Below are 15,368 nucleotides of genomic sequence, written 5' to 3'. Positions count from 1 at the left end.
ACTGAGAGTGAGCCAATTTATAATTCTTATCAGTGCCTTGGTTTACTGTAATTTTGCATGGGGTTGGTGGATTAGGCTTTGGTTTGTGGTTTCTCAACAAATATATTTGTGAAATTTATTTGGAAAGAGGTATATTAGAGATGATTTTTCTTATGTATGCTTGACCGTAGTTCCAATTACTAGTGGAACCAAGGTGTTAGTTCCAATTACTAGTGGAACCAGGGTATTAGTTCCAACTTCCAATTACTAGTGGAACCAGGGTGTGATATTATTAGGTTTCCTTTAGGGTAGAATTTTTAGCCAATAATTGGTACTTGTATATGATGATAAACAAAATGTGGGGCCAAAAAGGAAGAGGGAGAATTTATTATTCTGTATTATTTTTGCAGTTAAATTGCCAATACTTCTCTTTTTTTGAGTGGTTGAGAATTCAGTAGTGTCTAGCTTGTTTTAATTTAAGGGTTTTCCTTAACCCTATTTGAAAAGTAGATCATAGATGTTTAGGAGTAATGTTCTTGCACAAGCAGAAATTTCAAAATTAAGCATTTGGAAGATTTTAAATACCTAGATATGAATGGTCCTGTATATGAAATTGCTTTCAATGGTGTAATTTGGTTCCTTTTAGTAAATTTATCTCAGCTTATCAAAAACAATTGATAATGCTGCTGATTGTGACTCATGAAGGTTGGAAGCTAGTTGATGTCTGTAAAGGAGGGGATGAAAGATATAGGAACATAATAGAGAGAGAATTGATAGAAGTCAAATTTGAATGTATGGGACGAGAAGACTCATTTACCACAAGCTTATGAATTTGGCGGCAATTGCAAGTATTATTTTCTCAAGAGCTTTTCCTTCGTGTAAATTTGAGAAAGAGGATGATTGACATGATCTTATTACAGAAGTGCTTAAATAAGGTTCTTAATTGAAGGAGGCTAACAAGTGGCATTGTATGAGAAGGGACTGAGTGGAGTAAGAGGGTACCTGTATGAGAAGAAACTTTTCGAGCTATGGGAGGATATGAAGAATTTGGAGAGATACGAGTCAAATTTTCCCATTCCCTTTTGGCAATGAATTGAGGCTTTTTATCATTCTGAAATGTAACTCAGACTAATTATCCTAAAATGTCATAGAAACCTGCAGTGATGACATGTTGTTGAGACGTAATGGTCTCCTCTTCCCTCTCATTTTGGCCAATGTGAGCTTGATGCATGTGAAACCCACCTCGGCAAGTCTTCAACTTTGCCCACCAAACTAAGACCCTCGAAGCAATCCCTATGTACTTAGTGGTGAGAGGGCCGATTTGACTACTACAACGCACTACTAAAATGTGCCACATCTATATTGAAACCGCAAAGCCTTGCTCTTGAGTCAGATAGATGTATTAGCATCATGACAGTATGCCAATATCATCAAACCACAGATAATATATGAGGTTACTGAGTCACATATGAGGTCATTTAGTCAAATATTTGGAGGAATATGAAACCTTTTTCTATTATCGAAGGGAATCAATGGTTCCCCCTGGGTGCATATGAAGTCATCTCCGCCTAGAGGTGTAGGAAAACTCCCATAGCATTAGCCATGAGCAGACATCTATGTTTTGTGGGTAGTTGGGATACTAGGACATCTAACAAGAGATAGGTATTCATGCCCAGATGCTGTAACGCTGTGGCTCAGGAAGAAATATGGAGTCATAAGCATCATCGGGAGTATTGACACAATCATACATTACAGTCCAGAGGTAGGAAGCACCTAATCTATGCTAGTAGAGTTGGTAATGTGGCACCAGATAAGTGGCAATCTATGAATAGACTACGCAGCAAAAGAGTTGCATTTTCCTGTGAGAATATAAGATTTCCAGAATCTTGTTTCTGCCTTTTTTCTCAAATTATTACTTAAACCTCGATTAGAAACTTTTCAGTTCTACAGGTAACATAGAAGTTTCACTTGTTTACTTCAACCATTAGCCTATCTATACTCCCCTCCCTCATAATGTAAGCAAACCTGCTCTCACATAACTTGCCACACAGTTGATTTCTAAACGAGTACTCATAGTGAATTTGCATCATTCTTTATAGAGAGAAGGCAAAAAGGGAGGGGAGCTGGGGCGGTACTATGAGGTGTGTCTATCACACAACGTCAATATTCTTGATCTATTTGGGAGGGTGCTGGTGTTGCCTGTATTAGGGCATTTGTCTATCACATAACTCGTGCTACACCAACAAGGGCTTTTCAAATCCTTTAGATCCATCTGTTTTACATATTCTCATTGCATGAATAAAAATGTTCTACTTACCTATCCCAACTGATGTGGTGAAGTGTTTTGATCAAATAAGGGTCGATTTATTTTGAAATTATTTAACAAGTGTTGTAAGCGAACCAAGGTTTTTCTAGTGGATAATTTGAGTGGGTGTCCCTAACTTTGCCCAAAACCTTGAAAATGCAAAACGTTGGTTAACTGCTTTCTCAGGATAATAATGTAGCGGGATCAAACCTTCAAAAGCTGACAACTTTGACATCACTAAACAGAAACAACTTTTTATTTTATGAACAAGAAAAAGCAAGAGAAAAATACAGGAGAGCAAACAAAACTTCTTCAAAACCTAACAACATTGACATCACAAAACAAAAACGAAAACAATGTCTTCTTTTCGTTATTATATTTTATGGATGAGAGAAAGCAAGAGAAAAGACGAGAATAAACAAATCGAACCAGTTAGGGGCAAGAAGATCCAAAAACCAAGAATCAGAGCTCTTCCAGGATGGAAGTTATTGAAATCAAGAGACCTCCTGTATAGCATTGAATTCCCCAAATGCAAGGCCTGTGACACAAGACACAAACCTGGAGAAATGTGATTCTAATGTCTCCATTCTGCAGGAAACTCAGTGAATTAGCCACTACATAGCTTGCATATGGTCATGATTTCTTTCACAGCATTTGTAGAAAACAAATGTTTGAAGCCCATGCATATGCACAGATATAACATGTCTTTCTTTCATAGCTTAGGTCACTGGCAACAATAAATTCACTCATGTTCATACATAAACAGATAAATACACATCTACACATATACACATACATATAGTGTAAAATCGAAAATGCATGCATGTGAAATGCATGAGTAGAATACCCTTGCAGTGGTGGGAAATAGCAGAATTCATATTTTTAAGTTCTTTTTAATCAAATGTTGTAAGAGCAAGCTCCTCTCTTGATGCAGCTGGTCATCAGTTTTGCAGTGTCAATACCTGAGAAAGCATTTTTTGTGTTAGATCCTTCCCTATATGTAACAGCTGGTTTACATTATAGACCAATTACGAAGAGCAAAAAACCTGCAAAGTAGGCTCCATGAACATAACCATAGTAGGCTGCGCTAGTGTGCTCGCCAGTGAAATAAACCTTTCCAACTGGTGCCTACAATATATGTATATATATATTTAGAGAGTGTAAATATGAGAATGATGGATGACAGAAGTGTATTGATCAGTCATCACTATAATGGTGATGAGTTTGGAAAACCTTTCAAGGGAAAAAAAAAATGGTGAGAAGCTTGGAATGTGGAACCTTTATTAGTAACTACCAATAAAAGAGTTAACCAGAATAACCTATCAAAAAATAAATAACTTAAAGGAGAGAGAAAAAAGGTTAACCAGGAATTTATTTTGTTTTTTTGTTTGTTAATTCAACAAAGTATCCATAACCGCTATGTGGGGTTGGTTGAAATCTAGATTCATTTTGGAGTTGTTCCAGAAATATTAAGATATTAATTTTTTTCCCTGAAAGTTGCAGACATATCTCCATTTCTTTCTTTTTTTCTTCCTCTCTTTTTTAATTTATCATTTAGTTAGGTTAGAAAGCTTCTTATTATCACCATCTCCTCTCTCTTTTATGTATTGATTAGTTAAATTTTTTCACTTTTGAAAGCAATAATTGATTTCATCCTGATGAATTTCTAATAAATGTTGTTACCTTTATCTGATTGAATTGGTGATGACTAACTCCAATTGGCCAGTTGGAGTAACTGCCTTTGAAGAATCTGTTTGACAACCATCTAGGGACTAATATATCTGTAGCTTCTGGAATTTGTTTCCCAAACATGTTTCTCAAGACAGCCATGATCTCTGCCTTGGTCTCAGAATCTGATTGCTGCTCCAATCTTCTTGATTCATCATCAGTAACTGTTACTAAAAGAACATTCTCTCCCGGAAACTCCCTTTCTAGATGCTACAAACACACACTTCGATCAAACCTTGGTCACATTTTGAAGAACAAGTTTTCAGGAAGCGTTATGAACTGAATTACCTGCCAAAAAGGGTAGTAACCACGCTTTTCATGAGCATACAAGAAGAATTCTGTGCCATTGCCACTCGGCCAAAACTTGTAAGGAAACTTGAGGAATATTTTGGTATAGATAGCCATATTGAACTGGTCCAAAGCAAGGATCTTCCATTGCTGTGTGCATCATTGGATAAATTTTCAAGGTCAAGTCAGTTCTGTAGGTTTCGTAGCAATGGAGAAAAGAAAATATGGGGTTATGACTTATAACTGGAACTATAACACACCGGCAAGGAAGGATGAAATTTGATAAGATCGTTCTGAAGGACACCAAGACTGACAGAGACAATGACATAGTCGGCTCTGTGCACCAAGCCATCCTCTGTCTTGACAGCCACACCCCTTGGGGAACGGCTTATTTCAGTCACCACCTGAGATGAGTTTGTGCATCAATAGTCGGAATTAGTAGTTAGTTGGATTAGACCATGAAATACGATATAGCAAGGTGAAATGAACTTCTAACGACCTTTTTAAGTTGAAGACGAGGATCAGTGATTTGTCCAGCTGCATTTGTGGTGAGAAACTGCTGTGCTACATAATGAACAACACTCTCATAACCCCTTGGATCTGAGACAAAGTAAGAATCCTCACCGAAGTTGGAGTATGTAGAAGATGGCTCAGAGTTCAGCAAGCTTGTGGCTCTTGGTGGCTCCGCACTCTCAAAATCACAGAGGTAGTAGTCAATGACCATCTCAAGGGGTGTTTTGGGAAAACTGACAAGTCAGTTCAACAAAAGTTTAGTGTTTTCTTTAATCAATATGATTGAAAGATTTAACATGTGCCTGATGCTCAAGAAAGTTTATTCACCGGAACGATGAAAAAATTCAGGGATTTTAATGATGCTTCCGAAATCGGCTGAGAGCACATAGCAAGGACTAAAGAAAGTTGGGCGTTTGGGCGTTTGGGCATTTGGTCGGTAGGAAAGAATTTGGAGATAGATATTCTATCATTGAAATGAAGTATTCATGAGTCATGTAGTTATTTTGATTTTGATTTCAATGTTTGAATGTGGTTCAGGAACCACATAAATCAAGAACATACGTGTTATTGTGAATTACTAGGTTACGTGTCATCAAAAGTAGTTCTCATCTCTTTGAAAATGTTTTTTTTTTCTCACAACTAAACATGTAAATCCTGGAAAGAAAAGAGATAGGGATTCTTGGGGAATTGTTTTGACTTTTTCTCTTTTAATTAAGGGTACATTTAACATTGATTTTAAAAAAGGTCTCTAGTATTTTTTTTTTTTTAAATATTAGAAAAGTTAAAAACATTTTTTAAAATAATTATAGTTCAAAATATCTTTAAAATATTTTAATGATTGATTTCTAGAATTTTTTTTTTTTTTAAAAAAGGATTTTTTTTCTTTTGGGAGTTCAAGAAGATAGAGCAACAAATACAAGAAAAAAGTTTTAGGTGGTATATTAAATAATTTGTTATCTCGTAAAAAACTTCCAACCAACAAGAATTTTAAGAATGAAAACGTGAAGGTCTTCTCCTCTATTATGTATATGTTAATGTAAAAATGCAAAGCACTAAAATGAAAATATCTTAACTAATTTTTGAGGCGTTGAGATGTCAAAATGGAAATATCTGGTTGCTTGCGTGCTGCTAAATCCTTGGAAACCTTGGTGCCAAATTCCACCACCTGCTCAGCCACCTCAAACGCCTTTCTTGCCACTGACTCCTCATACACTCCACCCCTGCATGTACATATTTTACCCACTCTCTGTATTATCTATACGAATCCAATAGAAGAGTTAAAAGAAAAATATGATGTAGATGACAGAGAATGACAACAAGTAGTGATGCTTACTCTGGTTTATAGGTGTTGGAAGATAGGTTCAGAAAATTAGACAGGAAGGATTTGAGTCGGAGCTTGTTAGCCATAATCCAAACGGGATTCACTTGTGGACCCCCAACTCCCGATACCCAGTTGGCCCCTAGTTCCACACTCACCCCCGAGAAGTTTGCTTTGTACATGCGTCCACCTATCCTATTCGTTGCTTCTAGTATCAATATTCGCTTAATTCCAGCGTCTGACAATGTTTTGGCAGCCGAAATCCCTGCATTTTGATCAGTGGGGTAAAAACACAACTCCAGGTAAATAGGATTGATTATTTGATATGAGAAACTGATATATACAATAGGCAGTGTGTTCAGTAGTTGATCACCTGACATGCCAGCTCCAACAATGATAACAGTGGGAGCTCTTTTAGCGGTTGCAGCACCAGGGCAACCCAAAAGAGTTCCCATGATGACAATCAGGGAAGCCAACATTAACCTTGTTCTTCTTATCCCCATTTCTCTCTGAGCCTTCTCCCTGCCTCTCTAGTGGTTCCTTCTCTGATTCCCTTCTCCTTTATTACATAGGATAAAGGAGTTCAACACAAGGAGACGACGGCCACAACAAAGAAAAAGAAAAAGAAAAAGGAGAACATGAAAAGAACTCGTGGCTTTAGCGCCTTGAAAAGTGGGGTATAGAAAAAAATGGATCCTTTCTTGAAAAGAATAAACGCCTTTCTGGGATGTGGGGTTGGTGAGGATGTATAGTATCGAAGGACAGCAAGAAATGCACATTGGAGGTGGGAAGAAACGCCTTTCTTCCCATGAAAGCAAGCAGGAAAAAATGTGAAAGTAGATGGGAGTCATGGGACCAAGATGCTGACTATTTCTTACTTTTTGGAATCTGTAAAATATTATTCGAGTTAAATACATGTACCGTAAAAAACATCAATTGTTTATGAGAATAATTGTGCAAGTGGATACTATATATATATTTTAATATAATTAATATATATGTATAAAATAAATTATTTATTATTCTTCTCCATTTTTTTTCTCCTACAACAATTATTTTATTATATTTCTTCGACAATTTTAGTGGTGACCATTCCTGTAAAGTGCCCAAAACTTTTGAATAATAAGAAAATAAAAGGGGCTAGCTGTCACATGATGATTATTGTCATTAAGATTTGTTTTTCTTGTGATTAGCCAACCCACACAATCAACACAGCAACACAGAATAACGTACTAGAAAACTCTTTCCCAACTTGTATTATTTCCTCCTCAAATGTGACAATAAGGTTTATGCATTATTTCCTCCAAACAACTACCACGTTTTGGAGGGGCAAACCCAGACTTTGCCGCCTATTTTGCCGGTTTCTCAAAGCCCTCAGCTTCCCCTCACACATGACTGATGACGCAACTCATGCATCGATCGATCCTTGCAACGGAACCATGTCATGTCTACAGATGAATAGCTTTCCTTATGCTAGGTGACTTCATTTGAGAGCCTTACATATGCATACATCGATCAGTTACTTCAGTAACTGCCTGCATATGTCAACCAACAGGCCTTTGCTCTTTGCCTCAGCCAAACATGCCGTTGATATGAGTGGCAACCATGGGTCTGCATGCATGCACCCATGTATGTGTCTCACCAAGCCACTCAATGCTTACCATCAAAATCCTTCACATGTGTTATAGGGTCTCATGAGCTTGGCCATGCCCAAGATCCATGCATGTAGCATTGCCTACAAGTAACCCATGTTCCAAGTTGCCAACATCCCACACAGCCGCCGATGTCAAATATGTGTTATACTTTGTTCATGGCTCTGTATCCATGATCCTATGCCTTGCTCAAGTCATTACACAGTTGAGTGTGCGCAAGCCCTAATAGAGTTTCGCACTTGCTCATGCCATCACCCACATCCTTAGGCTCCCCCAAGTGAGAGTACTATTACCTTTTCCAACATTGTGAAACATTTTAAATCTAACAAGAGGAGGCATCAAGGATGGTTTCACAAGGCATAATAGATTTTTTATTTTTTTTAATTACAGAAAATCCGGAAACATATATACTCTACCACTTAAAAATTTTATGTTATTAGGAAAATTATGTGTCAAAACTCACAACTTGGTCAAGGGCCACATGAGTATACCACCATGTGCTTTCAATGTTGCATGCCTTGTCTACAAGAATGTTGGTAGTGGGATGCGCACTTGCAGTACCACAATTTGCCCATAGCAACACACCCTTGCAGCTACTGACGCCAGTTGATCCACTTTGATTCTTAAGGCTACCCTTCACCAAGTTGCACTAATGCTCATCTTTGGAAGTCACAATCTCATCCAATGAATCTGTATTATTCAAGTAACTATTTATACCTTATCAAGTCATCAAACATGGATCATGGAGGTGTAAGGTGTCATAAAAAATGCCAATTTTTAACTCATTATTTATTTTAAATATTATTTAGAGGATTATTTTATAAATTTCATTAACTAATTTTCAGTCGATTCTTGAGGTGGGAAGGTTTCTCAAATCCAGTCAATTCGAATTGTTTTCCTTAGGTCACTAGTAGCAACAAAAGGCTAGAATGAAAGTAAAGGTTGGCCAAAAAATAAAAGTTGGCTAGAATTTATGAAAATATGGCTCTCGTTTTCAGTCTCAAATAGAAATCAATATATATGGCATCTAAATGAATTCTCAAAATACCTTTATTCTCCCAAATTTTCTCTAAATTGATATCCAAATTAATTGTCCTTGAGCTTCAAACATTATTATCATGACTACCATATTTCCTACTTGCTCTCACCTCCCACCTATACCCCAAACTTTGACACATTATTATCATGCATGCACCTAATTGATCTCCTTCAATTAACAACCTTCTATGAATATTAGGAAATGAATATTTTATTTTAAAATATGATACTACCATGTTTGGGTGTACATGGTTTAGAGAAGTTATGAAGTTCTTTTATTTGAAATTTCCTTTAACTTGTAAATCTCTTACTGTGGTACTTTCCTAAAAGTATGTTACATGTCGATATTTTTATAAATTTCACTTGGTTGAAATTTCGCCACCCTATTTTGTATCGATGAGAGCTTATATCGGTGATATTTCGCTGATATTTATGGAAAATTTCATCCTTGATTCAAACTTTATAAAGACACCTTAATTTTCAAAGATGTTTAGGTTTTTTCAAATAAGACAAATAAAAGCAAATAGGCCTCCTTTAAAACAAAAGGATCAGCATATATATTTTTTTATTATTAAACATGTGATTTTCAAGGTATTACTGATTCTGAGCTTGTTCTAGGCATCGAATCAAAGGTGAATATAGACCAAATGGCTCAAACCATGTGTTCAAGTGGGATGCATAATATATTTATTAGATGTTGGATGTGCATAATGATTTCTTACATAGCGACTTCAGAGAAAAAATGTTTATATTTCAATCTTTTGGATTTGTTTATTCTAATAATTTTAATTTCTTATCTATGTACGTTGAAAAAGGTCATTTATGATCTTAAGCAAGTATCATAAGCCTACTATGCTAAAGTTAGTTCCTCCTAGACTCGTTGGGGCTTCGCACAATCTAAAGTAATTGAAAAAGTTCTTTTATAATCTTAAGTAAGTATCACGTGCCTAGTATACTAAACTCGGTTCCTCTTGGACTCGTTGAGGTTTCACACAATCTAAAGCAAATTCCTCCATGTTTATCTTTTACTCTAGTGCTGCTATGCTGATTGTTTCGTATATGTGGATGACATATTGCTCACAGGAAATGATTTCAAATTGATACATAATTTGGTTTCCAATTTTCACACTTAGTTTGCACATAAAGATCTTAGAGATCTTTATTTTTTTTCTTGGTATCTTGGAGCTCCTCCAAATAGAAAGTGGTTTCTCGTCCAAATACAAAATCTATCGAAGTTAATTTGGATACAATCTTTTCTTCATGAATTGCAGCTTCCATTCTCCCATCCCTTTTTGTTGTTATATGACAACATCAACGCCACTTATATTGTTGCCAATCCAATTCTACATTCTCGAACGAAACATGTGGAGATTGACTATCATTTTGTTTAAAAAATAGTATCAAATGACTCCTTGATTGTTCACTTTACTCTAGCTAAATCCCAATATTGTATGCAAAATGGTTTCTTACATTGCGAAGCGAGCTCTAGCCCCTGACTGGCACATAGCCAAATATACTCCGCGGCCCTGCCCGGATACAAAACAAATGACGTCCCAACATAAACGTCGGCCTTTTTTGCTCTGGTGCCCAACCGTACCACCGAACCGTGCCAGACGGGGGCATCAGATCCGGAATGGGCCGGACAGCGCAGAGTCTTATAGGGTCATTTGTTTATTTGGCCCTTGTGGGTGACGTCCCCATGATTCGAACTCGGGACCTTAACCCAAACAGCGCAGATGGTACCAGGAGGGCAACCAAAAAGACCTTGGTCTTAAGTTCGAATCCTGGGGAGGCCACTCTGCTCTGTGAAGCCCCTGACTGGCACAGAACCAAATATACTCCGCGGCCCTACCCGAATACAAAACAAATGACATCCCAACACTCCCTACTTTTACTCATTTTAGTACACAAAACATAATAGAAAAAATTCTTCGTCATTTCCATTTGTCCTTTGCCCTTTCTTCTCTCAAATGATCTCTAGCCAATAGGCTAGTAGTTGCTTTTCAACTATATTATGATGTTATACTATTTAAATGAATATTTGTATGTTACTATTGTTTTAATAATTAAAGATATTATTTAAAAATAAATATAATAATTTTAAAGATGATAAAATAAGACAATAGATTAAATCATATTTGATTTTGTTTTAGAATATATTTTCTTAAGGGTAAATCACAAATATTATATACTTATACCATGTAGTACGTATATATTTATCATTACATGTATTAATGTTAAAAATATAAATATAAATATTTTTAACTTTATTTATTAAATTCTAAATTAAGTAAAATATAATTAATAATTTAAAATTTTCAATGAATTTCTTAATTTTTAAGAATGATTTGAAATTCAAAAAACTAATCTAATTAGTTGCATATTAAATCAAAATATTTCAAAATACCATGTTCTTAATTGAATACAAAATATGTTCATGTAATAAAAAATTTGGCTCATTTACATATTAAAAAAGTTAAAAATTTATTTGCTGTTTATTTTAAATTTGTCAACAACTGTTATTTTTAAATTATTATTATTATTATTATTCATTTTTAACAATATTATGTTTTTACAAAGATGTTAATATTTATATTTTCTAACATATAATAGTATATTTTTATATAAAAAATATAATTTATGATTTTATTATAATATTACTATTAATATTTTATTAAAAACTATTTATTTTTAATAAGACTTGAATTAAATTAAATTTATATTATATAAATTAAATTTACATGTCTCTACAAAATAAAATAATATTTTTTTAGTAAAGAAAAATATTTAATAAAAAAAATAGAATCTTTATATTTATTTTATTATAAAAAAATCATTTCCAAAAGCCAACTATTATCATTAGTTTTCCGCATAGCCGTACTAGGTTGTTCTTTTATTTTATTTTTATCTTTATCAAGGCCTAGATGTTGAAGGAGATTCCAAAATAGGAGGCACGAGGGGGACTTTTCTCAATAGTACAGCAATTTTAAAAAGTTATGCTTAAATTACTGTAATGGAAGAAGTTATTACAAATATAGGGTAGTTTTTGCCACATAGGAGAGAGGAGAGAGGAAAGAGGAGAGAGGAGAGAGGAGAGAGGAGAGAGGGTGAGAGAAGAGAGGAAAGAGGAGAGAGGAGAGAGGAGAGAGGAGAGAGGAGAGAGGGTGAGAGAGAGGAGAGAGGAGAGAGGAGAGAGGAGAGAGGGTGAGTAAAAAAAAAGAAAACTCGTCTCTTGAAGAGACGAGTTCCATGAAAGAAGAGAGGAAATAGGAGAGAGGAGAGAGGAGAGAGGGTGTGTAAAAAAAAGCAAACTCGTCTCTTGAAGAGACGAGTTCCATGAAAAAAAATATATATATAATTTTAAAAAAATTCTAAACAATTATTCAAGGGAACTCGTCTCTTCAAGAGACGAGTTCCATGTAAAAAAAAATATATTTTTTAAAAAATATATTTTTTAATTTAAAAAATCCCAAATTAAAAAAAAAAAAAAATTTCCAAAAAGGGAACTCGTCTCTTGAAGAGACGAGTTCCATGTCAAAAAAAATATATTTTTTATTTTAAAAAATCCCAAATTTTAAAAAAAAAAAAAAAAAAATTCCAAAGGTAACTCGTCTCTTGAAGAGACGAGTTCCATGTAAAAAAAAAATAGTTTTTAAAAAATATATTTTTCATTTTAAAAAATCCCAAATTAAAAAAAAAAAAAAAAAATTCCAAAGGGAACTCGTCTCTACAAGAGACGAGTTCCATGTAAAAAAAAATTATTTTTTTAAAAATATATATATATGAAAAAAAAAAATCCCAAATTAAAAAAAAAAAAAAAATTAATTCCAAAGGGAACTCGTCACTTCAAGAGACGAGTTCCCAATGTAAAAAAAAAATACTTTTTTAAATATATATATATTAAAAAAAAAAAAAAAAAAAAAACAATTCCTCAAAATTCCTAACAGACGAGTTCTCATCTAAAAAAAATATTTTTTTTTAAATATAAAATTTCAAGAGACGAGTTCCTTTAGGAAAAAAAATATATTTTTTAAAAAATATATTTTTTATTTTAAAAAATCCCAAATTTAAAAAAAAAAAAAATTCCAAAGGGAACTCGTCTCTTGAAGAGACGAGTTCCATCTAAAAAAAATATATTTTTTATTTTAAAAAATCCCAAATTAAAAAAAAAAAAAAAAAAATTCCAAAGGGAACTCGTCTCTTCAAGAGACGAGTTCCATGTAAAAAAAAATATATTTTTTTAAAAATATATATATTAAAAAAAAATCCCAAATTAAAAAAAAAAACACAATTCCAAAGGGAACTCGTCTCTTGAAGAGACGAGTTCCATGTAAAAAAAAAAAATATTTTTTAAAAAATATATTTTTTATTTTAAAAAATCCCAAATTAAAAAAAAAAAAAAAAAATTCCAAAGGGAACTCGTCTCTACAAGAGACGAGTTCCATGTAAAAAAAAAATTATTTTTTTAAAAATATATATATATATATATATATGAAAAAAAAAAATCCCAAATTAAAAAAAAAAAAAAAAATTAATTCCAAAGGGAACTCGTCTCTTCAAGAGACGAGTTCCCAATGTAAAAAAAAAATATTTTTTTAAATATATATATATTAAAAAAAAAAAAAAAAAAAAAAATCAATTCCTCAAAATTCCTAACAGACAAGTTCTCATCTAAAAAAAATATTTTTTTTTTAAATATAAAATTTCAAGAGACGAGTTCCTTTAGGAAAAAAAATATATTTTTTAAAAAATATATTTTTTATTTTAAAAAATCCCAAATTTAAAAAAAAAAAAAAAAATTCCAAAGGGAACTCGTCTCTTGAAGAAACGAGTTCCATGTAAAAAAAAAAATATTTTTTAAAAAATATATTTTTTATTTTAAAAAATCCCAAATTAAAAAAAAAAAAAAATTCCAAAGGGAACTCGTCTCTTCAAGAGACGAGTTCCATGTAAAAAAAAATATATTTTTTTAAAAATATATATATTAAAAAAAAAATCCCAAATTAAAAAAAAAAACACAATTCCAAAGGGAACTCGTCTCTTGAAGAGACGAGTTCCATGTAAAAAAATATATATTTTTTAAAAAATATATTTTTTATTTTAAAAAATCCCAAATTAAAAAAAAAAAAAAAAAATTCCAAAGGGAACTCGTCTCTTGAAGAGACGAGTTCCATGTAAAAAAAAAAATATTTTTTAAAAAATATATTTTTTATTTTAAAAAATCCCAAATTAAAAAAAAAAAATAAAAATTCCAAAGGGAACTCGTCTCTACAAGAGACGAGTTCCATGTAAAAAAAAATTATTTTTTTAAAAATATATATATTAAAAAAAAAATCCCAAATTTTAAAAAAAAAAAACACAATTCCAAAGGGAATAAAAAAAAAAAAATTTTAAAAAAAATATATTTTTTATTTTAAAAAATCCCAAATTAAAAAAAAAAAAAAAATTCCAAAGGGAACTCGTCTCTACAAGAGACGAGTTCCATGTAAAAAAAAAATTATTTTTTTAAAAATATATATATATGAAAAAAAAAATCCCAAATTAAAAAAAAAAAAATTAATTCCAAAGGAACTCGTCTCTAATATTTTTTTAAATATATATATATATTAAAAAAAAAAAAAAAAAAAAAAAAAACAATTCCTCAAAATTCCTAACAGACGAGTTCTCATCTAAAAAAAATATTTTTTTTTTTAAATATAAAATTTCAAGAGACGAGTTCCTTTAGGAAAAAAAATATATTTTTTAAAAAATATATTTTTTATTTTAAAAAATCCAAAATTTAAAAAAAAAAAAAAATTCCAAAGGGAACTCGTCTCTTGAAGAGACGAGTTCCATGTAAAAAAAATATATTTTTTATTTTAAAAAATCCCAAATTAAAAAAAAAAAAAAAAAAATTCCAAAGGGAACTTGTCTCTACAAGAGACGAGTTCCATGTAAAAAAAAATTATTTTTTAAAAAATATATATATATGAAAAAAAAAAATCCCAAATTAAAAAAAAAAAAAAAAAAATTAATTCCAAAGGGAACTCGTCTCTTCAAGAGACGAGTTCCCAATGTAAAAAAAAAAAATACTTTTTTAAATATATATATATTAAAAAAAAAAAAAAAAAAAAAAAAAAAAAAAAAAAAACAATTCCTCAAAATTCTTAACAGACGAGTTCTCATCTAAAAAAAATTTTTTTTTTTTAAATATAAAATTTCAAGAGACAAGTTCCTTTAGGAAAAAAAATATATTTTTTAAAAAATATATTTTTTATTTTAAAAAATCCCAAATTTAAAAAAAAAATAAATTCCAAAGGGAACTCGTCTCTTGAAAAGACGAGTTCCATGTAAAAAAAAATATATTTTTTTAAAAATATATATATTAAAAAAAAATTCCCAAATTAAAAAAAAAAACACAATTCCAAAGGGAACTCGTCTCTTGAAGATACGAGTTACATGTAAAAAAAAAAAATTTTTTTAAAAATATATTTTTTATTTTAAAAAATTCCAAATTAAAAAAAAAAAAAAAATTCCAAAGGGAACTCGTCTCTTGAAGAGACGAGTT

The 15,368-nt window shown here is 32.0% G+C and overlaps 1 protein-coding gene across 1 annotated transcript; it reads right to left on the bottom strand.

The window, feature by feature from the left end:
* Positions 1 to 2,952: 2,952 nt before the first annotated feature.
* Positions 2,953 to 6,812, bottom strand: LOC100244793 (polyamine oxidase 1). Its single transcript, XM_002264376.4, has 9 exons — positions 6,505 to 6,812; positions 6,147 to 6,396; positions 5,887 to 6,033; positions 4,800 to 5,046; positions 4,561 to 4,704; positions 4,301 to 4,450; positions 3,968 to 4,222; positions 3,331 to 3,412; positions 2,953 to 3,246 (listed from the first exon to the last, which is right to left on the bottom strand). The coding sequence occupies exons 1-9, from the start codon at positions 6,632 to 6,634 to the stop codon at positions 3,182 to 3,184; spliced, it is 1,470 nt and encodes a 489-aa protein (XP_002264412.1). The 5' UTR covers positions 6,635 to 6,812; the 3' UTR covers positions 2,953 to 3,181.
* Between the last annotated feature and the right edge of the window lie 8,556 nt (positions 6,813 to 15,368).

This window comes from Vitis vinifera, chromosome 1, assembly GCF_030704535.1.
Source record: "Vitis vinifera cultivar Pinot Noir 40024 chromosome 1, ASM3070453v1".
Lineage (NCBI taxonomy): Eukaryota > Viridiplantae > Streptophyta > Magnoliopsida > Vitales > Vitaceae > Vitis > Vitis vinifera.
The sequence above is the reverse complement of the archived record's forward strand: the minus strand, read 5'-3'. Positions and strand labels throughout refer to the sequence as shown.

Coding starts and splice junctions, on each gene's coding strand:
- LOC100244793 (XM_002264376.4), bottom strand. CDS start 6,634: ATGGGGATAAGAAGAACAAGGTTAATGTTGGCTTCCCTGATTGTCATC. Junction 5,047..5,886: donor TCTCAACGCCTCAAAAATTA/GTTAAGATATTT, acceptor CTGACTTGTCAG/TTTTCCCAAAACACCCCTTG. Junction 4,705..4,799: donor CTCGTCTTCAACTTAAAAAG/GTCGTTAGAAGT, acceptor AACTCATCTCAG/GTGGTGACTGAAATAAGCCG.